The sequence below is a fragment of the Alexandromys fortis genome, unplaced genomic scaffold (genome assembly GCF_014885135.2).
Source record: "Alexandromys fortis isolate MF-2015 unplaced genomic scaffold, M_Fortis_MF-2015_v1.1 scaffold_13, whole genome shotgun sequence".
Classification (NCBI taxonomy): Eukaryota; Metazoa; Chordata; class Mammalia; order Rodentia; family Cricetidae; genus Alexandromys; species Alexandromys fortis.
Window position 1 is genome coordinate 10,380,050 of NW_026067908.1, and position 25,688 is coordinate 10,405,737.

Genomic DNA, 25,688 nt, shown 5'->3' on the forward strand with positions numbered 1-25,688 from the left:
CATCTTTAAAGTTTAGAAAGTGCTCTGAATTTTAAAGAGGGTATAGGGCACATTCCAACCACAGTCAAAAATTTTATGAAGCAACTCCTGGAAAGGTTGGGGGGGGGGGAGGGTAGAGACAGCAGAAATCAGTGTCTTTCTATTTAAAATAGTATCTCTGATGAAAAATACAGACTAGAAGCTCCTGTTGAGAGTGACTCTCAGGCCAGCAAGGTGGCCCTGCAGGTAAAGGCACCAGTCACCGAGCCTGACAACCAAATTAGATCCCCGGAACATGCATGATAGAAAGAGAGAACCAATCCCCACAAAGTGTCCTCTGACCTCCATACATACTCTGCCATGCGCATCCCCCCCAAATTAATTAGCTGTAAAATATATTTTATAAAAGAAAGCATCAATGCTTAAAATGATCAAATATACCAACATTGGTTAAAAGGTGAGGCATTCACTACTCGCATGAAATAAAGCCCACAATAGTTTCTAACTCTCAGCAACTGATTTGAGTCCATATAGCGTGTCATGCTATTACTAAAATAGATAGCATTTTATATAAAATAAAATACTGTATACTATATGTAAATATATACTATGGTATATATTATATGTACTAATTGAATACTATATATAATAAAATATTAATATTATATATAAAGTGTTCTATATTCTAATTTCTAAACAGAGGTAGCGACTCACCTCCACTGCTTCAAAAGGGTTAAGTTATTAGATTTACTAGATGATTCTCTTGCGAATGATCATAATTGGGTGGCAATGTATTTTTCACACAGAGGGTAAGTATGAAAATATCCTGGATTGCTCAGAGGTGATTTAAACAAGAAGGGCTATGCACAGGTTCCATACTGAAAGGAGGTGCCCAAGCCCAACTCACACTACAGTGCAACCTCCACACCTCAAGCCCGGGGAGCCTCACAGAAGAGGGAAGGGACAGACTGGAGGAGCCAGAGGCTCGGGACATCTGCTGTTGGATACCGTTTTCTAGACAGTGATACATAGTATCACTGCTGAACACAAGCAGCTGTAATGACAACACCAGCCGACATGCCAGTGTGGACGGGGAAACTCACATGGTCCCAATGAGGGCTCTCTAACAGGCCCAAGGATGGCAAACATGGCTCTGGCAGGTCTTGCCCATCCACCTTTCCTCTCCCTTGCTAAACCATTAGATTTCATTCATAAAGCTAGCCACCAAGGTCTATTCCCTTATTTGGTCCTTTTCTTATGCCTGATCAAAACTCTAAGGTGCAGTTATCAAAACACCAAGGTCCAGCAATCAAGATTTATTATTTGGCTACACTAGCTAACATGTCCAATCGGGACTTACCAACTTACCCTACCACAGACTTCCCCGTTCTCTCCTTAAAAAACACTACTGTAGAGCCACCTGTTGCTGTCTCTGTCCGATCCAGAGGCAGCCACCCCCAGCTCTCACCCCCCCCCCCCGCTTATCCCTCTGGAGTAATGAATCTCCTTTGTGCTGAGAACTTGGTATCCAGGTGTGTTCTGTGCTGACTCCGAGGCCTCCTAGACCCACCCCTAGGGGAAGAACTACAGGTGATGAGTGTATGCTCAGAGAGGAAGAACCAGTCTCCTCCATGGAGGAGTTCCTGCACAGGTTGACTAATCCCAAGTGGTCATCCCTGGTCACAGGTACATATGAGCAAAGCTAAACAGACCTAGTAAGTTAGACATATGTGTGTATATAATATTTAAATAATAAAGAAGAGATCGTGAATTTTAGAGGGGACACATGGGGGGGATTGGATGGGGGAGAGGGAGGGGCAAGAGTGATGTAGATGCAGTGCTGTACAAAAAGTCATGTGAGCAGGCTACATCATAATTTAGTAGTGGGGCTAGAATGATGATGATGATGATGTTGATGATGATGATGATGATGGGATTCTGTGTGAAGCACCATAAAAACAAACAAACAAACAAAAACAAATAGGGCAATCAACTGCTTCTCAGCATCTCTTACCTTTACTCATCGGCCATGAAAACGTTAGATTAAAATTTGCGAGCGAAGCACCAATGGAATTAACGGCCAGAACAGTAACCGTATGCGCTTGCTCTGCCCACAGGAAGGTGAGATTGGTCTGATCTCCTGCGTCTTCTGACCACGTCCCGTTGTGGGCAGTCCGATGCTGGACCACGTACCTCCTCACACTGCACAGGGAGTCATTTTTCATCAGGGGCTGGAGTAAACACAAACCACAGCGTTTACACCAACTGAGCTCATAGAATTCTTCTTATAAGTTAGACCAAGGTAGGCACTGCTCAATCTAGTGCTAAGGGATCAGGGTGGAGTAGGGGTGGAAACTCTGCAATTCAGTAGGCATGGGCATATCTAGGAGTCGTGCAGCACAGGGAAGCTATTTTTCCCCTCTGATGTTTTTCTTCACACCCAGAGACTAAATTAAAGACAGTGAAATAAGAAGAGAGTTAGGACATTCGAAATATGAAGAATACATCGGAAGTACTAAGAATCTCCACTCTAATTGTAGTTTACTCGTCTAATAGTAAGCAAAGGAACTGCTCAGGTTCTGGGAAGAACCAAGAAGGCTCAGTTGGTTATCAACACTTTGTGAGCCCGAGTAAATCTGCCACTGTTTTTCATGGGATGTGCTTGGAAGATTATCTAGAGCAAAGAAAACAAAAATCTTGAAGGTTACCAAATAGCAAAGACTATCTGGGCAGTCTGTGTGGCCCTGGACATTTCTCTCCCATAGCTTTCCACAGAATATTATACTGTGTCGTGGAAGATTCCTGTGTAAAAAAATGCCAGCTCCATATTCTTTCATTCTGAAGCATCCAAGAATACCCTTCACTCCCCAAACAATCACCTTTACCTATTGCAGGGAAAATTGAAAGTTGCCAATCCCTTAGAAAGCTAAGAAGAGCTGAATTTTATACCACATACTAGAGCAAGTGTCTCCAAGTGAAAAATGACAGAGACGCGCTCAAACAAATGCATGGATTCTGTAGTGGGTAGAACCTCATGGGTGGCTGGGTGGAAGTAAGATGTGAGAAAAAGTCTGAAGGAAATACCAGCTTTATTTCATGTGAAAAACCCATGTCATTTTGATATGTTAATATTTTTTCAATTACAAGTAAAAATATCAAAGATATTAAAAGATGTTCTTGGCTTACCTGTATGTTTACCACCCAGCCCTAAAATGAGCAGTCCTCTCAAGTCCTCATTTCCTTGACTGAATAATACTGTTAGAAACACTCCTTCCTCTTGAAAGGTTAATGAGATCAAGGATATATGCAGGTATACTGGCCTCTGTACATATACGTATACTTATTCCTATAAGAACCCGCCTATGCTTAGCTTAACACGAGCTTGTATTGATCTCTAACTCCAATCTGTGACTGCAAGAATCACTCTGGCTGACTCTCTTGCTAGTCTGGGTCCTCCTGGGAGAGCAGTGAAAAACATGTGCTCTGCCCCATTCATCTTAATTTTTCCATTCCAAGACAGACAGAGCGATGTAATGACTGCTGGCCTACATCCCTGGAAAAGAAGTGCACAGCTCCAAAGTGTTTCTGCAGTGCCTTCCATCTTTCACACTTCCCGCTAATTTCCAAGATCAGTCAAGACTTTTCCCTTGCCACTGCAGGAAGGTAATTTCATACACGTGTGACAGTCCTAACTAATCTGTATTTCATCCCCCAAATCCTCCAGTCTATGATTTTTTTTTTAAAAAATCTGTATACTTTAAGGTTTATTCTTTGCCCTGTGAAGTTTCAGGGTTGCGCAAATGTGTTATGTGCCTACCATTTCATTTTCTACTGAAGAGTCTCACTTTGGAATAATGATTATAAATACAGCAGTTAAAACAACTCATGTGTAAGTTTTCATGTAGAGGAAGTCTTCAAGTAACCCAGGTAATCATCAATGAGCACGGTGGTCCATCAAGGCTACACTCAACCGAGATGCTCTGTATTCTCAATCAGCAATCCGAACGTCTTTAAAAAGCAATTAGCCATTCTAACAGATGTGGACTCATACCTCAGTATGGTGACTCTCTCCCTACGGTGGCTGCCTCCCTATGGGCAACTCTCTCCCTAGGCACCTTTCTCCTTCTGGTGATTCTCTCTCCCTGCCGTGAGTCCCTCCCTTTTAAGTCTAAGTTAATTCAATTAAGTAAAAGTGAAAATTTAGGTTTTGCACCACACTGTCTACAACCCAAGCCACAAACCTACAGGTAGCTGTCATGAGGACAATGTACATACAAACTGTTCTTGCCATCATAGGAAGTTCTACCAGGCAACATCACAGAGGAAACATGGGAGCCAGACATAAGGAAGGCATGGGAACGATCTAGAAAGAAAAGCCATTTTTCTGTTCAAGAGCATGAGGAAGGAGAGAGGGCAACTGCAGCCTGGGCCACAGGGTAGTTGTTACAACTATGAGGTGATAAAGATAAAGAACAGCTACTTATTTTGTTCATGGCTGACTCGACTAACGCCCGATCAATGTCACTGTCAGTCCCTCTCAGTGTCAATTCTTATTTTTTTCAAAGACTTATTTATTATATACAGTGTTCTGCCTGCATGTATGCCTGCATGCCAGAAGAGGGCACCAGATCTCATTACAGGTGGTTGTGAGCCACTATGTGGTTGCTAGGAATTGAACTCGGGACCTTTGGAAGAGCAGACAATGCTCTTAACCGCTGAGCCATCTCTCCAGCCCTCAGTGCCAATTCTTAATGTTACTTTCAAGCAAAAATATTGAAATGGAAGACTGTTTAGAATTGCATTACCATGTAAACAAAAGTATATAGTAACTGGAATTATAAACGAAGTGTACACAAATTCTTACATATCCCAATTTTTACATAGGGTTAGTCTTAGATCAGGAAACTATTTTTAGACATACATTAACTTTCTTCCTCTTGGGAACTGAAATTAATTTCACATTTATATAGTAAACATAGCAGTACCCACTTCGTATATTTTATTCTAAACTTAAGCTTAATATCTACTCCTAAAATTATTTGGGATCGAAATCAACCCTTTAGAAGAATGGATGTTTGGCATTTCCAAGTTGGTCATCCATAATTATAGAAAACATTCATCCTTTGCCATCACATAGGTGAAATATTCTCTTACATCTTATGTGCTTAAACTGCAAAGGGAAAGCCGTGGTTACATTGTTCAGGAATCAAACTGTGGACTTAAAGAAACGCTAATTATCATTTAGTAATCTTACCCTGATACAGATGACAAATATGAAGCCCAAAGAGCCCAAGGCATCAGCAAAAGAGCAATGACACAATTATAATTGACCTGAGACAATAATAAAGGCCCCTGACCACGTCAAAACTCCAGATACTTAGCTCTGAGCAACCACATCTCAGAGATGCATTAAAACGTAAGATTTGGGGCCACTTGTGAGATTAACAATATGACAGCGTTATAAACAAAGAATAGACGAACAACTGCAGAATCAAACAAAAGACAGAAATTAGATATACCTTCCAAAGCAAGGTGACATTTCTCTCTCTTTTAGTAACGTCCTCATCCATTATTCTCCAGAATTCAGGTCCTCTCACAGGAACTGCAAAACAGCAGGGAGCCCAAATTGGACACGTGCTCTTAGAACGTTTTCAGTCACATCGGTAGCACACGTGCGTGCACTGTCAAGAACCATTAGCAAGTGTTCACAGACCTTTTACATCCATGACAAGCGTGTAGGCGGGCCTGCTCCAATTACTCCAGTACCCAAAGCCATCCAGCCGCCTGCAGCGCACCTGTACCACGTAGACGGCACAGAGGTCCAGCACCGGCAGGCTGGCAGACTTTGCTTTTGCATCAAACACATCGTGCGTCTGTAACAGAAGTCACACCGTCAACACCTGTGCCTCCTGTGGGTCCCGGAGTGAGTGTGCTTATATTTGAAACCTTAACACCATACCATACTTAAGACAGAGTGATGTTGTATTTCATCACTTCAGAAACACACAATATTTGGCTAGTCGGAGAAGGGCTGCCTCTCACATCTGGTCATTCTCTTGCTGACTCCTTGCACTTACAAGGTCAATCCCAAGCACACTCTTGCTCTATTGCTAACCCTTGCCCTTTGATCCTCTCTCCACCACAAAGACAAGAATTCAACAATGGCGGTCAGATGGGGCGCTCTCTAGAGAACCAAGCTGATAAGACTCTCACATACATATAGCCCAGCTGACGTCACTGGGCTAATAATACAATCAGGGCATCCAGTATTTCCATTCTTAGCAAGCTGCTCCGGCAAAACTAACACAAAATTTCCCTTGTGCACACTCAGCTCTATGATTGCTTACTAAAAGTAGCCTCTTTCAAAGTGCCCCATGCATGCACATACTGAAAGATACTGGAAGTTTATACAAAGTGTGGGTCCCTGGAAGAAAAATTGAGTGTGAAAACAAAGGATGAAATATGGCAAAAGTTTCTTCAGCAAGGGCCTTCTCCAAACCTTTAATGTCATGAACTAACTCTCTACACCAGGAGGGTACAATGAGGTAGGTTTTCCTGAGCCTAATCAACAAGGCAATCTCTGTTTCACAAACAGTTCACTGGGAAAATGCCCTGTCAAGCATGCTTTTGGAAATGCTGGAACATTTTTGTTCCTTACAAGGATTAAACTTTGACAATCAAAGTCAGTGCTTCTCAACCTTCTAATGCTGTGACCCTTTAACACAGTTTCTCATGTTGTGATGACCCCCCCAACCATAACATTATTTTCATTGCTACTTCATAACTGTAATTTTGCTACTGTTATGAATCATAATGTAAATAGCTGATACTTGACTCTCGTGAAAGGGGTCATGACCTGCAGGCTAAGAACCACCAACCTAAGTAATAAAAAGCAATTACACAATCCAGGAGAGTATACTGTTTGTACGTCAGTGCCAATGGGACACACTAAAAGATGCTGGTGCATGTTTGACTCTCTGCAGTTTGTGGTTACCTACATGAGACATGCATGAGCTTGGTCATGGAAGGGAGAGGGGCTCACAGGGCCCACACTTCTCCCTGAGGATTTTACTGATGCTAGGGAAGAGGAGACATTTTCTTTAGAAGTACAGCCGCTGGCAAGCTGCCCATGTCCTGGAAGGAAATCCTTGCCAAAGATGGAAAAAGGCAACTGCCAGGAAGAGGAAGGGAATCAATGGTAGGGGATAAGAGGTGGTAAGGGGGATGAATATGATCAAAATACATATGTGTATATGTATATATATATATGAAAATATACAATGAAACCCATTATTAAGTATAATTAATATATGTTTATAAAACACTAAAATAGCATTTAGTAGTCTCAGCATTTCAGAGGCTAAAGCATTAGGGGGTCCACAAGTTGAAGGCCAGCCTGGGCTACAGAGCAGAGACTCCAATTTACACAGGGGGCATGGGAAAGGAGAGAGGGAGAAAGAGCAGAGAGGACAACAATTAGAAGTAAAAGGTACCTTCCATTGTATGTCTTTTCCATTTAAGCCATATCGAATCTGGAACTGAAGGTTATTCTCTGGAAAGACAGGCTTTTCCCAAGATACTTTTAATAATCCAATGTTTATAGTAATCTCTGCTTTCACACTAGATGGAGGTAGTGGTTTTACTAGAAAGTTAAAAAAAAATAACATCATGTAACAGTTACTTAAACAGTAATATAAACCCTCTTTAAACTTCATATTTATAAAGCAATACACTTCTTAGAGCTTTCTCATTCGTTGACTCATGCCTATAGCTTTGTGTAATACATAGGAAAGAGGATTAGCTCTACTTTGAAAGCAAAGAGGTTCATTGGAAATCTCATCAGTACATTAGCGGTGTCACTTTGCAAGGTCAGAGAACACCTGCTGACTGAGCCATTAGAAGCTCACTTTCTACAATCTGAGAAAGAAGACTTTAATTAGCAGAAAACAGAGGTACAAAATAATGTGATTTTTTTAAAAAAATAAATGTTTAAAAACGAAATCCATAAAAACACAGAAACGCACAGAAGATAATTACCTTGTTTCTTCTTCTTCTTCCTCCCTCTTCTCCTCCCCACCCCCTTCTCTCAGTAAGGCCTCACTTTGTAGCCCTGGCTGCCTTAGAACTCACTACATAGTTCAGGCTAATCTTGAACTCACAGAGATCTGCCTGTCTCTGCCTCCCTAGCACTGGTATTAAAGGTGGGCATCATACCCAGCTACCTTGTTTTCTTAACATCTTATATTGCTTATTTACTTATACAGTATACTGCCTGTAGGCCAGAAGAGGGCACCAGATCTCACTACAGATGGTTATGAGCCACCACGTGGTTGCTGGGAATTGAACTCAGGACCTTTGGAAGAGCAGTCAGTGCTCTTAACCGCTGAGCCATCTCTCCAGCCCTCCTAACTTTGACTTACACCTGAGAGTGCATTTGCCCAATGTTACCATTTTTTCCCATGCAGCACCATTTTCCCTAACCATAAGACAATAAAAAAAATGTGACTTGTTGGACTAGGATCTGGAAGTCCAAGCACAAATTAAGCATCTCAATCTCCTAATTGCGTCATGACACCAAGCATCAACTTCACAGTGCCACACCCATCTTGACTTCACTTGTGCGGGATACCCCTGGATGGGGCAATGGGTTCAGCTGCCATAGCAACATGTTAAAATACTTAGGTACTATACTTTCCCACTGGTAAGGAACTTTTCTCCTGAGAATATCCCCTCCTATCTCAGATCCTCTCGGCTCCCCTCCACAGTTGCCACAAGTCAGCATCTAACAGGTCTGAGTCTGATGATGGCCAGGACACTTCTCTTCTTGGGAATTATTTCATGGCTACCTCTACCATTGAACTATCCAAAGAGAGATGGTCCTTGGCTGGAATATGAAGTCCACAACCCTGGTGGCTGCACGGTATAGAAAGAAACCCACCAATCCATAAAGAGGGCAATGTACTGGTGTTGTATGAGGAAAGACAGGAAAGGTCTCTGTAAGCATTCGTGGTCTGCCCCCGAAACCTTTTGATTCTTTCAAGCTCAGTAAGTCAGGATACTGTTGATTCACAGAGGACAAAGGCTACCTGGACTGATCATAGAGGGCGATGGCTACCTGGACTGGTACAAGAGTGTTTGCCATCGTTCTTCTCCTCCGAGTCTCATTTCTAAGAACAACCACTGTAAAAAGTGTGGCCTCTTGTGTGAGCAGCCCTTTTCAATCATTTAAGCAATCAACACTAGTACTTTAGACCATTCAGGACAAAACACCTTGAACTTGCCATTAGTATGTAGTTTCTCGTGATCACTAAATTTCTCATAGCTCATGATAGCATTCATCACTAACTGTGTAAGATGATCAAACTTTCATCTCTGGAAAAGGCCATTTCTTTTCAAGAAAAGTCTTGAAAAGTCTTGAAAAATCTTGAAAAGTCTTGAGGCTCTGTAAAGATTGATTCTTTGGTTGTGGTTCAGTGAGTCACATGGATGGATTCAGTGGCTACCAAGAGGGGGTGTATACACTGCCCCCAGTGATGCACACGTTGGGGGAGTAGGAAGAGCCAGACACGGCTGACAGGTAGTACAGAATGTCTACATGTGTGATCTAAGTTTTAAAAGCTACAAAGAGGTGGAGCCGACACTTACATCCCAAAGCTTAATTTCCACATTGGTCTCTTCCTAAGGCAAGATGAGCCCGACTTAAATTCTTTGCTTTAGTTTAGGAAAGCAAAACACCCAATGGTATCCAGAGAGGATGTTGCTGACCTCGTGTTGTGTGCGACTGCTCATGGCCCTTTATTAGCCTAGAATATTGAGTAATAGGAAAGTACCAATCGCAGTGAAAAAGAAAAATGGAATCATGCAAAGAAAGAGATAATCAAGTCAATTGGTATTTATATAGAAAAACATCTAATAGTTAAAATGAGTTCATCTGATATTTAACAAAATCTAGATTCTTCTTCAAATGTGTGCTGATTAATTGAAAAATATACTGATTTTTGACATAATTTCCTAATAAATAATGTATTGCAACAAAATAAATGACCAGAAATGGGTCATTTTTCAAACATCCCACAGTGACTTTGGGAGAATACATCAAATGTCTCAAAGGCTCTTGGAATCCTTTAATCTCAAGATACCCTCTAAAGTAGTCTGTGACTATCATTAGAGATCGTCTTTCCCCACTTTCTTCACCTTCTTTGGATATTTCAAATGCCTTTTGCCCAGCCTCACAAATTAAAGTCTTGAAATATGATTACTTAGGTCACAAAGCCTTTAGAGATTATCCAGGTGAAGCTTTCAGATTAAAATATCAAATGCTTTCAGGGATACTTTGTATTCATAGAATTGTGCTCCCCGTGCCACAGGCCACTCATCAGGTGCTCTGTGGAAGTATCCACCTGCCAGGAATCTGTTGTCCATATTTACAAACAAACGCACTACAAATAATATAAAAAAATAAACTCAAAATGGCAATATAAAAATCAAAACTTCCTAGGGCCAATCATCTTCTCAATTTCTCTATAAAAGAAAGCATTTTTTTCTTCAGAATCTAGTGTGATTAGACAGCACCCAGATGGCATCCAAACCTAGGGAAAATGCACAGCGCCGTCTGACGTACCTACAGAGTCAGGAAGGACACACGTGGGTGGAGAGTCAAGTGAGCCTAAAGAATGGTTGATCCTGATCCACATTGTGTAGCCAGATAATAGAAAGATGGGCTGGAAAACACATTCATAAAATCCATCCTTCTGCAAGATGCAGTTTTTGGTCTCAGATGCAGGATGAATAGATGGACTATCGGAACAATACAGGCTGCTCCTTAAAAGATATTAAAAAAGAAAACAGCCAGTTAATATGTGGTATTAATAATAGACAAGAAGACATTTTAGAACTCTGATTTGTTGTTCAAAAGAGAGAGCATTCTCTGTAATAGAAATTAATGTTTTTATTAAAAAGACATTCTTGAGTTCCTAGCTCTATCCGGATCTCAGTCTTTCCATGGAAACAGTAACCAAAAAAACCTTGCATGAGCACTGAGTAGTGCAGGCACTGGGAAGAGCCGACAAGAAGGTAAGTTAGAGTCGCAGGACTGTGATGGTCCCAGGAGCCCACTGGTTCTCAGTCTTCCTAGCGCTGCGACCCTTTGAAACAGTTCTCCCTGTTGTGGTGACCCCCTCAACCATAAAATAATTTCATCGCTACTTCACAACTGTAATTTTGCTACTGTTATGAGTTGTAATGTCAGGATTTTTTTGGAGATCGAGGTTTGTCTAAGGGGCCAGGACCCACAGGCTGAGAACTCCTGTACTAGAGGTTTGCATCGGTGACATGCTTGTAGCAGTACGGATCCAAAGCTGGGCACTCCTGGGGCAGAAACAAAGCAGGTTCTTCTTGCTTCATAAAGTGGGTTAAATTCCAACAGAAAGTGAGAATATAGCTGCTGGAAATATTTGGCTTGATCAATAGTGCCCTAATGCTTTCTAGTTCCAACTGATGTAATTAAAATAAATGCCAAATCCTGATTCATACGTGAATGGTAATGAAATATACTACTCATTTTCTCAGAAAGAATTCTTTTAAACATTAGGAGTCTCGACAAACCTACTTTCTCACAGAACACAAGGTGTTTCTTCTCTTTGAAATGGTCCTTCTGATACTGTTTGCTCTCAGAATGGTATTTAACCGACTAACGCTCTGACTGTTCTCTCCAGGGATGAAAATGAGAAGAAAAAAGAGAACGAAAACACTAAAATCTTTTCTCATTTATCATCTTTGCAATATTTTCTCCTCAAGGTTATCAGTGTGTGTGTGTGTGTGTGTGTGCATGTGTGTGTGTTCAGATAATTAATGGTGAGAGAAATACAGTAACAGAGGGATGTGTAATCATCAATGGATAGAAAATAGCAGTGCAGAAACACAGGTCCACCTTGGAACGATTAGCATCACCATCATGACATGCTCCAATGGGATGTTTCCTAGATATTGTATTACTTAATTACAATGAAAGGAAATGCCATTAATTCTCCCTAGGAACCATATAAATCATAGCATTTTCTCCATTTTACAGACAAGGAGATTAACATATGGAGGTTCACAAACTCACTAAGTATTTGTAGTTGGTCACATGATGACCCTGTGAATGTCTGGAGGGTAAATGAGCCATGAGGCTTATAAAATGGTCTTCGGCAAACATGTGTTTGCGTGGGAAAACACATGGAAAGGCATACGTAATTACAACGGCCTATCAACTTTCAACTGGCTTAAAATATGCATAGCAAAAAAAATATATGCATAGTAGATAGGATAAAGACAATAATTCCTCCCATTTAAGAAATGCAGAAATTGCTACTTTCTTCCAACCCTGCAGAGGAATCAACACAGAACATGAGGAACAGAGTTTGGATCACAGGATTTGAGAGAAGAGATACATTTTTTCGAGCTGAAATTTTTAATTTTAGGAAGAAATGGGCACGTTGTAGAAACTAAGATTGCCCAACACAAATGTCAGTATCAGAGCCTAGAGTACAAGAGCAGTAAGCATGCTGGCTGACTACCATGGGATCCTCTAAAAACCAGGACACATTTATCTTCTCAGCAATGAGATACAGTTTAGGACATACGCTATGTTGAGACAAGGGAAATACTGTATGGAGATGTCTCAAATTTTTAAGCAAAGAAAGGTAAAAATAAGTAAGCACACAGTTCTCTTTATTATTAATTATTAATCTCTTACCCCTAATTAACTACTATTTGCTTCCTAACTTAAGTCACTTTGTTCTAAAAGAGTCACATTGTGTAGGATCTGGTCTTTTTCCTAAAACACTTATCATTACTTGAATGATAGTCAACTCTTTTTTGGCACGGCTCACTTTAGGCCATTCTTGGAGCCCAAATACACCGCATAGGAAATAAGACTCTTGCCTCCCTTGCATGTCACTCAAAGACTCAAAATGCAATCCCAAAAAACCGTTTGGCAGACATGACAAAATGTTAAAGCACAATATATATTATACATATAATTTAATATAAACCTCAAGTGTGAATGTTTTCAAAGATTACAATGTATGTAATTCCTCACAAATTTTCTAGCAAATTCAATTCAAACTTCTGCTCAGGGAGAAAAAAATGTGCCAGATTTCTGCTATGGTAAAAGATAACTGGCCCTGCCCGGAGAAAAACCAAGAAGCAAATATAAGACATACCTGTGATACCTCAACTGCACAGTGCTTCCCACAAGTGATTGGATTGTGCTGGGTGACCATCTGCAAGTCATTTTAGTTAAGTACCCGTCAGTTTCACATGATATATTGATATTGACATCTATTTAAAACACATTAAAATATTAATACAAAGTACAAACACCAAAAAAAGTATGAAAAACATTTTCTTTAATAGGACTTTAACACAGTCCATGACAACGAGTGATCTCGTGGGACAGAATGAACAAGGCCTTGGGGTTCTTACCGATCACGTATAACTCAGCGTAGCGGTGATGACACTCCTGCCCACTGCAGCAATACACTGCGTCATAGGCAAACTTCCCGCGGGGTCTGGTGGCTTTCAAGTTGGAAAAAGTTACTTTGCTAACACGGTCATTCACCGCACTATACTGGATTTCAGGGATTTTCTCGGCTAGATTCATCCACCAAACTATCTGTTTGGAGGAAATAATTTGGTTTTCATTCTTGTAGATGCAATGGAAGGAAGCGTTCGATCCGACACTTGTCAGAATTTTGGGTGGAAAGTACATGATGTCTGTAACACAGGAAGAAAGGTGGGCATTCAGACGAGGACGAAAACCATCCTGTGAGTAGCCTATACCACAAGCAAAGAGATCCCCAGATTTCTAGCTACCCTGCCAGCATCAAGTCAGTGTACTGAGAAACTGGCTGAAACTGTGGACAGCCCTTTGGAGCCCCAGGAGTCCCTGCTCTCAAGTGAAGAGGACCTCCGAGAGCACCAGGACAAGCTTCTAAACATGGGGCTTAACAACTGTTGTAGCGACTGTCACTGAAATGAACTCAAATGGAGTATCATTTATCATTTCCACAATGGTACATTTTCTATAAGACTTTTAAAACTGAACGTGCGGGCTGGAGAGATGGCTCAGAGGTTAAGAGCATTGCCTGCTCTTCCAAAGGTCCTGAGTTCAATTCCCAGCAACCACATGGTGGCTCACAACCATCTGTAATGGGATCTGGTGCCCTCTTCTGGCCTGCAGTCATACACACAGATAGAATATTGTATACATAATAAATAAATAAATATTTTAAAAAAAAACACTCGGGAGGCAGAGGCAGGCGGATCTCTGTGAGTTCGAGACCAGCCTGGTCTACAGAGCTAGTTCCAGGACAGGCTCCAAAGCCACAGAGAAACCCTGTCTCCAAAAACCAAAAAAAAAAAAAAAAAAAAAACCTGAACGTGCACATGTGGGCACAAACAAAAATAAGTAAATAAATAAACACACGTTAAAGGAAAGAGAAGGCGCAGTGAGATGGCTTAGCGGGTAAAGGTGCTTGCCACCAAGTCTGAGGACCTGAGTTCGGTTCCTAGGACTGCCATGATGGGATGAGAGAATTAACCGCAACAAGGTGTTCTCTGATCTCAGCTTGTGCATCGCGGCATGTGTGTGCATGTAAAATAAGTGAACTTTTAGTTTCAAGAGGATCAGTAAACATAGCATGTATCGTGTTATCACTATGATACAAAATCCTAATGGGAAGGGGGATGTTGTTATTGGTTTTTTAGTTATACCTATGAAAGTTTCTAATAAACAGGCAAAGAAATGGGTAAAAATGGCTGGCCCTGTAATAGCATGCTAAATTTACTGCGATGGTTTGTATATGGACTCTCCACACTGGACACTTGCACCGAGTGTATCTGTGGTAAACAGAGACAGGATAGCAGTGGGCAGACACACTAGACTATGGGCGTGACTGGGTGTAATCCCGGCCTCGAGGACAGGCAGCCTTCACTGCTGACCTGTGCACGTCGCACACCCGAGAGACGGCTAACTCCACTCGGTGGGCTCCACAACCTCACCGCCGAGCTGTCTCCAAGCCTCCGAGTTGCTGTTATTTTCTAGAGAGGCACAGGGTGACTTTCATCAATTGAGGCTTTTCACTTACAGATTGTTTTTAAAGCCGCAAGGTATTTTAGTTCAACATCTAATGCATCTAGTGAGGCTTAGTTGAGAAATAAAGTTAAGATACATGCGGTTTGTGACTGATTAAATGCTTAAATCTAGGCTCTAACACAAACATTAAAAGTGACAATCTATAAATTTATTCTAAAAATTGATGGAACATATGAAATAAATGCTGAATATTTAAACACTATCCAAAATTTAGCCCAAGGAACAGGACAGCCATGACTTTTTTCTTTATGTGACTGAAACCCACCGATAACTTTACAATATATACATTAATGAATTTTATGAAAAGGATATAGTCTAGTGATAATATTGTTATTAATTTCTCAAAAGAATATAGGCCACGAATCAAAGCATTTCTAGGTAAATGGTTTGATTTTAGAATGTGTTCATCCCAGGCCCCAACATGGACTGTTTAATTCCAGAAGCAGATGCGCTGAATTTTCTGTCAAGGGGAAACATGGATCCTGACTCAATGGAGACGGTTTGTGATTCAGCCAGCATCACCAGCCATTATGTCGGCACGGTGGATGATACTGTAAAGAGAAATGTTTGGGGGAGCTACTTAAGTGGGCTAGCTTCTGTTTCCACTGCAAGTATCTTGGTTTGTTTCTCATATAGTGAGCTGCTTTCTCTTAATCCTCACCTACTAGCCCTCAGAGGCAGCTAAGCCCCCTGAGATCATCAGGCAGCACTATGGCTGAGACTTTAAATGTCCTCAAAGGTCTATAAGCTGAAGGCTGAAACACCAGCCTGTGCTGCTATTGGGATCTATAAAACCTTCATGAGGGACAATGCAGTGGAAGGAGCCAGGTCATTTGGAGTATGTCTTGATAGGGACAGTGGGACCCAGGCTCCTTCTTTATTTCTTTTTGCTTTCTGGCGGCAGTGAGCTGAACAGAACTTCTCTCCTGCAGGTTCCCACTGCTGGTGGACTGTGTTATCACAGGCTTAAAGCAACAGGGTCAAGGTTAAAACCTAAAATAGGAGCCAAAGTACATTTTTTTAATCTTATAAAATTACGTTTGGGGGTAATTTTGACGAGGAGGTGCTGTTTAATCACTTTTTTTTTTCTGTTCAGGGTATCTGAAGTCTAGAGATACACCTGAGTGATAATTGACAGTCTAGCTATTAATATTCATGTGGTTGACTAGTGCACAAGCTAAATGATAAGGTTGTGTGTGTGTGTGTGCTTTATAATATCTGACTATGTTGGCGCACAGGGGGTCCCCCAACATGAACAAGAAATGTCAATCATGCAGGGGTGTCTCCTCAATGGAGGAGATGCAGATCAAATACCTGGCTTCCATCCAGAAAGCTGAGAGTGGAGGTTCATACCAACCGGCTGATCTTTTTGCTATCTGAAAGGGCAGACCTCACCCTAATTCCCCAGAATGGTTATCCCAGACTCTTCCCTCTCAGACTCTTCCCCACCTTAGGGGAGAGGTCACAAGTACTTTATGGTCCGATGGCCTCTATGCTATCAGAGAATACAGTAGATTCTATGTCTTCCAGCTATAGAACCTACCCTCATGGTCACATGCACTTTGTAAAAGAGTCTCTATATAGTCACACCTTAAGTTTTATTGTGCACCTGGAATTTGACGGATTGTTGCCTGGAAACCTTTCCCCAATTGTACCATGTTTTAAACATGCTGATAATGAACCATCTGGTATTAGACTCTCTGAAGTCTGATCCAAGCTGACAAAGTCAATCTGCACTAAGTTTTCATTCTTATCTCTTGGTGCAGTTCGTTTCCCTGTATGACACCTGGAGGGCCTTCCACATGACTATAATATATAAGAATGCAAAATATGAGCTGATATTTGAAAAAAAAACAAGCAAATTTAAACTTGCAGTTATTGACATACATTGTAAAGAAAAACAGAACTAAAAACATATCCATCTAAAGACTTAAATTTGAATGAGATCAAATATTTGGCAAAATGTAACCAACCAGTGTATTGTATGAAGTTTCTAGAAAAGCTTTTATAGTCAGCCCTGAATCCTAGCAAACTTTGGAAAACAACATTGATTCTTTTAGCACTGCCTCTTTTTCTTGAAGGGGAAGTTTTAAATTTTAATTATAAAGTAAAAGTAAAACAAGAAAATAAAGCAACATCTGTCTATGGAAGCTAAATGCATTGCCCCGTGGCTAATAAAGTCAGGCTTTCGGTGTGTAGGCAAGGGGGCCTTCTTCTTCCTTCACACAGTTTCCCTCTTCCTCCAGACCAGACCCATCACACCACACAGAAGCCTCCACCTGGGACACCCTGGTTTGTGTTTCCTCCATGTGACTCCATAGGGCACAGCTAGTCAGTAAGACCTGCTAGTAGAAGACTATGTCTCCCTCGGGAAGCAACCACAAAGTTCAAAACCTGAATTACCAGCATCCCATTACACATAAGGAAACAGTAGAAGGTTATCCAAGGAATAAACACATAAAATCAACATCTAAATCTCCTCATGCCAGATCCCCAAGTCTCCAGGCTGAACTAATTGTCCAACACTCAGTTTAGCTCCCTCTCACGGTCTTACTTTGTGCCAAGAGGTTAGTGTCGATCTTCCCGTCTCTCTAGGTTTTGAGGGTCTGAACGTGTAGGCTGTGAAGTCATAAACTAAAATGACATCTGATAGTTACTGAATGTCTGTTATGAGTCAAGAGCCACAACACACGCTTCACTGTGCTATTTCGCCATATAAAGGCCGTCCATACGAAAACATCCTGACTTTACAGACAAGGAAACTGAGGCACAGAAAGGTGAAAGAACCTCTCCAAAGAAATCATATTGATGGCCCTTGTATAAACTGGCAGACTCCAAAATCAGTGCTTCTCAGACACTGAAGTAACTTGCTTTCTGTCTAGTTAACACGTCTTCAATACTAAGTAATCAATAAGGGAACTTGCTGAATGAAATAGATTGACTGTGCTGGGTATTTTACACGGCCATGTCTGAGCACCCACCATCAACCTGAGTAAAACTGAACAAACAGGCTACCAAAAGGATGATTAAGTGTCTTCCTAAAGTCACAACTCAACGGGAGCAGGGTTGGAAACGGCACAAGACTCTCGGGGCTCGACAAATGCTGCTTCTCACCTCCCTGAGGAACACGTGCATAAACCACCATTTCCCTGATGTTAAAAATAACCCTGAGAGGTGGCTGGATGCCAGACACACAGGCCTCTGAGTCACTGCAGCCAGATGGAGAGCCCAGGGGATCGCTCACACCTGAAAAGGATTGCTGAATTACATGCGCAGGAGGTGGAAGTCTAGGTCAAGTGTGGGACAGTCTCAGTGGGCCCCCAAAAGTATCAGCTGGACCCACAGTGTTCTCAGTAGCAACAGGCTCTGGGGTGGATTTCCAGGGAGAGCTGTGCCAGGCGTTCTTAGCTGATACCAACAGGTTGTTGTAGCAGTTAGGATTCCAAGAAGAGAACAGGACCCACCCACAGTTTGAATAGTCTCTACCAAGCTTGCTTTATCGGTAGGAAAACCTGATGTAGGGATAAAATCATTTTTTTACTGTTGATACCTGATACTGTGGGACAGCCATCAAGTCGACAGGAAACAGTTGCAAGATATTGCGGCACACTGTCTACAGAACGAGATGCAGCCTGCAAAATGGCTGATCTTTACAGATACCTCGAAGGCTTTTCACATGAATACAGATTTGATCCCCTGAGTTATGGTGAATTTAGAGATCAAAACAAAGAATGCAAAATAGTCAAAGTGAGGGAAGAATGGAAAATTTAAAAACAAAACAAGACACACACCACACACACACAGTTTTAGGGTCTGGCCAATGTATGGGGGAATATATAGTATCCACTACTGTAGAGGAGCCACCCTCTAAAGATACTGGCATTGCTCGGGTACTCTTTGGTGGTACTACAAGAGGTCCTGGGTTAGGGGGACAACTGGTGTTCCTAATCCCCAGAACCTTGCTGGATCACCTGGTTCTGGCCATGTGGCTGGAGTCCAGCCCAGCAGCCAATGACTGCACAAGTGAGAGACACCATAGCAGCTGCTGCTGTTGCTGCTCCTGCCAGCATTGCTGGATCCCCAGTATCCTCCAGCACAGGGTGATGGGTACTCCATCCCCACCTCCAGGAACTGCAGCTCCTCTACCTGGCTTGAGACAACTCTTAGGCCCAGCAATCAACCTGCCCCCTGCTCAAGGAACACTGATATATAGGCCTCTCTTTATGAATGAATGCCCTCCACCAGAAATTAGAGATCCACCTTCCCCAGGAATGCATGCACCAAGACTCTAGGATGTTGCAAATGAAAATTATTCTCTTTCCCCTGCATTATACCTCATGAAATGGTATAGCGTGTGAGCTTTGTCCCCTCTCCCTATTATTATAGCTAATAAAATATGCAGAGCAATTAAAAAATACTCTGAGAGGACAAAGACTTTACTCTGAAAACTCCAAAAACAGTCTGCTGAGATGTCCCAGTAGGTGAAGAGCTTGCTGCACAAGCCTGAGACCCTGATTTCGGATCCCCGGCACCACAGAAAAAGCCAAGCCCAGTAACCGAAGCCTGTGATCTCAGCACTGGGAAGCAGAGACAGCAGGATCTGAGGGGCTTGCCCAAGCAGATAGCCCAGCTGAATCAGCAAGCTCCAGGTTCTCCAATATTTTTGAGAATCAGCAAGCTCCAGGTCAAATATTTGACCCTGTCTCAAATAATAAGGTGAAGTTAGAAGATAACCAAAGACAACCTCTGGCCTCTTAAGCATAACACCCCCATACCCACCCACTCTCTCATGAGCACACACGCATCTAAAAATAAACATTTTAAATGTTTATCTCTTTGTTAAGATTTATTTATTATGTATATAATATTCTGCCTATATGTAGGCCTGCATGCCAGAAGGGGGCACCAGATCTCATTCTAGATGGATGTAAGCCACCATGTGGTTGCTGAGAATTGAACTCAGGTCCTCTGGAAGAGCAACCAGTGCTCTTAACCACTGAGCCATCTCTCCAGCCCTTCATGTTTATCTCAAATGAATACATGTGGATTCTAGACAAAAATTAAAGAGTTAATGGCAGAAGTGGCATACACTCTAGATTCTTAAAGTGGAAATTTCGTGTTAATTTCGTATCTTTTTGACGTGTTTCATTATGTAGCCAAGGCTGCTCTCAAACTTGTAATCCTCCTCTCTCATGTTTCAGAATCCTGGAATTCACTGGCATGATTAAATTGTTCACTTTTTCATATTAAAAAAATAATTCCAAAGAGGGTATTTTGGAAAGCAAATAGGCACTCAGATGCAATTTTCAGTAACAAATCAGCCTGCTCAAGATTGAGGAAAGTGTAGTGTGTCATAGACACACAGATCTCTAATGCCAGTACTCAAGATCAGCCAAGGCTATATACTCAGACCTCATCTGCAGAAAGAATTTTAAATAAAATGTCAATATTATCCTCCCCCCCTTGTGGAGGGAAATATAAACTGAGATGCTCATGATATACCAATGGCAAGGAAGGCAAGGTCTGGGAGAATATTTCCAGAGAAGCTTTGGCAAGCCTTACCTTGTATGGAAAAGACTCGAGGCAAACTCCAGTTACTCCAGAGTCCTGAGTCGTCCAGCCTCTTGCTCCTCACCTGAACTTCGTAAGAAGATCCTGGAAGCACACTGTGTACCAGCAGGGACGGAGCCAAGACAACTTCAGTAACCTGCGTCACGTTATGTTGAAACAACAGAGCATCAAGTTGGTGAGGAATGTTTGCCAAAGCTGAGCAGAAGCAAGCCTCGACAAATCTCAAAGAAGCAGAGCATCACAGACGTCTGGCCACAGAATTGAAATAGGAATCATTGACCAAATGAAAAAAAAATCGATAAATAGGAATTTAAAGAGCCTGTAGGTCAAACAATTGTGCCAATTAACAGGTATTAACTGAAGGCTAACGCCAATGTGGGCCTTAGGGTTTTTGAGAAATGGTGCCAAAGTTCCTGAAAATCTGGTAGCATGTTCTGTCCATTGCATATCTGGTAGGGAACAATGAGCAGAGATGCAGAGAGGGCTGTCAGGGTCCTAGAGAGGGAAGTTGCCCAAGAAAAAGAACGTGAGTGATAGTGACGTCCTGACCCTGAACTTCAGGCCAGGAGTCAACACAGTTTATAAACCAGAGGGGAAGACATCTGAGGCCAAATCCCGTGGAAAGCAAACTCTAGCTAGGATCTCCCTGTGCGGCACATTCATTTTCCAATAAGGCGCTTCAGCTGAACTTCCTGCTCTCTTCAAGACTGTGAGAGGAAGATAGGGGTCAAAGGGTAAATAAAAATCATGAAAAGCATGAAGCGTGCCTAGAGCACGGTCCTGTGGTTTCAGACTCACTAATGAGGAAGCATCTCGCGGCAGCCCTCACTCTGGGACTACACACCGACACCAAGGGTTCCCGAACCGCTCTCTAAAAATAAGGCCTGAGAAAGTAACACAGTCCCAAGAAGATGGATTTCTACCTGGAATGGTGCGGCAGGAAGGTTCACTGTGTGCTGTGAAAGCTTTCACCTGAGGCCACAGGTCATTCGTGACCTCCTCCTCCCCGCCCACTACGGGCTCGGACACCATGCCCTCCACAGTTGTAATCACTCACAGCCTCAGCCCCATGGGCCTTCTGCACTGTTCTTCCTGGTACCCAGTCTCCCGGATCCCTACAGAGCCATCTCCTCCAAATCCTTACTCAAATATCAGCCTCCCAATGAGGCACGCCCCAAGCGCCCCTTAGTGTGGCAATCTTTCCTCCTCCCCTTTGGCCCCAAGGCATCTTGCAGCATCTAGAATAGCCCCTGGCGACAGACAGGCACTCAGAACACACATCAGCATAAGCAAGAGCAGGTGCTGATTGACATCACAGATGCGAACGGTGTGTGTAAACACACTGAGCAACGAAAACGGAAGGATGCAATGTACATCCACACTCCACCAATGAAAATGGTTATAATTATAAGTTAAAATTTTATAACTGGACTTTCTGTAGGATGTATAAATTATCTCAATATGTAATATTCATTATAATTCAGTCCTTACTATCAACAGGCATATTTAGCAGGCAAGGGTAATTTCTGCAAGACTTAGGAATCTTTAATCGCTTCTCAAAGTTTCACTTTCTTTTCCAAAATATACTTACCTCTCTTGTAACTGTAGAATTCTCTGAATATTTCACTTGATATTGAAGTGGAAACGGGGCCTCTGTTGGGCTGTCCCAAGAAATCTTTAAATTACCATCATCTGTGATTTCCATATGCAAACCTATTGGTGGATCAGGTTTCACTTAAGGGGAAACAGAAAAAAAAAAAAAAAAGACTTTTAACTCAGGCAGTTTTCACAGCAACCAAATCGGAGTAAAATGAGGTTGAAATGAATTGCCAGCATAGCGCTTGCCTTTCAGATACTTAAAAAAATTAAATCATTTGAGGGCTAATTCCAGAGTTAAAGCAGAGATGCATGGTGGGCCCTTCCTCTGTACCATACTTAGCACAGCAAACCACTGTCTTGGTTTCTTTCCCCTGTGTGGGAAAAACTATAAACCAGTAAGTCGAGTTGTTTTGATAAATGCGATTTCCCTTCTGTAAAACGTCTGCCTAAGTTCACTTTGCCTGGTAAGTTTCAAACTTACATGGAGCCTCTGCCTAGATGCAGTCACTGCACCTGCTTTCACTGGCCACGAGGACAATCGCAGAATGCAGAACACTGCTCAGAAAATGCAAAGACCTGGGTAAAAGCCAGCATATCTGTACATTTAAAATACCCATCCAAACACACCCCCTCAGCTCAGAACAGACACTCCACTGTAAGGCCCTGGCTGTCTCTCGACATAGGAGTGGGGTCTCTTAGTTTAACGGGGACTTTAACGAGGTAAATGATTTCTGAGTTTAAAAGTACATGTGCTTATTAACATCTGTATGTGTATGTGCATACAGAAGTACTTGACTATGTCAACCGTTACGAAAACTTTTCAAATATGGGAAGAAACAATTTGCATATCTTACAGGTAAAGATTGTGTTAATAAATTATGGTTCATAGCATAAAGGAAATTCAAGCAGCCATTAAAAATCACATAGTAGTAGAATATTGAAAATGTTTAACTTCTGAAGCTCAAGAGGTTTATCATGAAGTCATACTTTGATTATTTTATGAAATTTATTTTATTGTGTGTGTGCGCTTGTATGTGTGTGTGCGCGTGCGCACGCGTGTGCACGCACATGCATGCACACACATTCAAGTACCCTAGGAAACCGGAAGGTGACCTTGGACCCCCCCCACCAGGAGCTAGAGTTACAGGGAGTTGTAAGCTGCTGTGTGGGCGCTGGGAACCGAACCTGAGACTTCTGCAGGAGTAAGAGCTTTCAAATGCTGAGTCAGTCTCCAATTTTATATCCCCGAGTGGTCAAAAATAGTCAATAGCATATATATTGCAAATTATAAGTGTGTATAAATGGTAATATATATATGTATATATATATATATTTGTCCTTGGAACACCTCTACATTTACAAGGTTTGTACAATTAATAGGAATTTCTGAGCTTGTAGAAATTACTATTACAATAACATATTTACTGGTTTGAACTGTATTTCCAACCAAAATTGACTTAGTTCTCATGCATCCCATCTGTTCAGGAATTTAGAGAAAGTTTTTTTGTTTTGGGTTTTTTTTTTTTTTTTTTTTTTTTTTTTTTTTTTTTTTTTTTTTTTTTTTTTTTTTTTTTTTTTTTTTTTTTTTTTTTTTTTTTTTTTTGACAGGGTTTCTCTGTGGCTTTGGAGCCTGTCCTGGAACTAGCTCTGTAGACCAGGCTGGTCTCGAACTCACAGAGATCCGCCTGCCTCTGCCTCCCGAGTGCTGGGATTAAAGGCGTGCGCCACCACCGCCCGGCTAAGTTTAGGTTATTGTAAGCAGGATGACTAAACACTAAATGCCACATAAATTTTACTGGATTCCCAGGACCAAAAACAACACAAAAATAAAAAACAAAACAAAGAGTGGTGCAATTATACACAGTTGCAAGCGAGTTCACATTTCCTATCTTCTACCATTATATGCTCATTTTAAAATATATTAAAAACATTTTTCCCCTGGCTCTCCTATATCCAGCCCAGCACTTGCTGCCACTGATCAGGCCTGCTGTGTGAGCAGAAACCCTGCCCTGCTCCCCATGGCTTCTCCAGCCCCTATAATAATCTTTGCACACATGACTCCTAAGACAGATTTCTTGGAGGAATAAATTCAGGTAAAAATGCTTCTAATAATTTCCAGAAATAGTTATCCGAGATGTAAACAGAGTCAAATAATACATATCCATCCACTAAATCCAAGACATACAGAGGCCACGGCTGCTTCAAAGGATTGCTTCAGTGCTAAGGTTAGAGGCACGTGCCGACTGTGAACACAAGAAGAAGCGCCTGTGAATCCCCAGTACTACATTTCCCATGATTTCCAGTATTGTTCAAAGTGATGGAAGCCAGTGACTATCTTTAACCCATAAGCAACCTTTCAACCCCTTCGCGTGACTGATTTTTTTCTAGGAGCCATTGTCGTTCTGAGCACAACTTACCGACAAGTGAGGGCTGCAGGGACAGCAGAGGGGACTGAAAAGTGACACCAGCAGATGTCATTTCCAAATACATCAGAAGAGAGTGGTTGAGTTGGGCTCTTGGCACTGGCACATCGCAGTCACAGCCCCGAACACTGCAGTTGCACTGCACGGCCTGAAAACTGTCTCTCGAGGGGGCCCAGGACAAGTCATCTGTGACTTCAGGCCTGCTAAAGTTTAAATACAAGAGCGAAATGTGAGCATGGGGGTGAGGATATTGGACAGGGCTTTGAAAGCAGGACAGCGAATCCAGCTTAAAGACAGGCTGCATCAGAGAGAACAAAGACGAGAGGGCAAATGAACTGTCCATCAAGGTGGCATCAGCAAAGGGACCCAGCACTAATAAGAAAGAAAATATCCTTAAACACAAATACGAAATAAAGGCCTTTTTTAGGCATCCCTAAACTTAAAGAATCATCTTCAGATCTGTGTTGTAGGAGTGCTAAAGAAAGGCTGTGAACACAAGAAAGTAAAAGAAGATTGAATCTGCTGTCACACAAAGGAATGAAATTTAACTCCAAGGATTTTTATTTATTGGATGATTAAAGCAAAAATGTCAACCATGTATTTACAGGGTGTGACATAGTCTAAAGTATGTGACATTATCAACCTAACTTGGGGGAGCTGGGAGTGTTCAACTGAAATGTCACATGACGTACAAAGTGGTATTCGGTCACATTAGATGCTAAGACATGTCCTAATTCAAAAGCCACTAAAAATAATTAGTCAATAAAGAAGATTAAATGGAATCATAAAACATAACTTAAAAGAGGGACTAGAGAGATGGATCAGCAGTTAAGAGCACTGGCTGCTCTTTCAGGGGACCTGGGTTCAATTCCCAGCACCCACTTGGCAGCTCATGACTCTCTGTAACTCCAGTTCCAGGGGATCCAACACCGTCACACAGACAACATGTGGGCAACACACCAATGTACACTATATAT

The 25,688-nt window shown here is 41.8% G+C and overlaps 1 protein-coding gene across 3 annotated transcripts in view; it reads right to left on the reverse strand.

Moving 5' to 3' along the window:
* Positions 1-25,688, reverse strand: part of Lepr (leptin receptor) — an 84,215-nt gene that overhangs the window by 20,040 nt on the left and 38,487 nt on the right. For all 3 annotated transcript variants that reach the window (XM_050136268.1, XM_050136267.1, XM_050136266.1), the window contains exons 5-14: positions 24,706-24,911; positions 22,281-22,423; positions 20,681-20,825; positions 13,447-13,737; positions 13,185-13,302; positions 10,601-10,800; positions 7,473-7,621; positions 5,693-5,852; positions 5,499-5,581; positions 1,994-2,210 (exon numbers count right to left, since the gene is read on the reverse strand). In XM_050136268.1, coding sequence (XP_049992225.1) covers positions 1,994-2,210; positions 5,499-5,581; positions 5,693-5,852; positions 7,473-7,621; positions 10,601-10,800; positions 13,185-13,302; positions 13,447-13,737; positions 20,681-20,825; positions 22,281-22,423; positions 24,706-24,911 — 1,712 coding nt within the window. The remainder of the gene's footprint in view (positions 1-1,993; positions 2,211-5,498; positions 5,582-5,692; positions 5,853-7,472; positions 7,622-10,600; positions 10,801-13,184; positions 13,303-13,446; positions 13,738-20,680; positions 20,826-22,280; positions 22,424-24,705; positions 24,912-25,688) is intronic.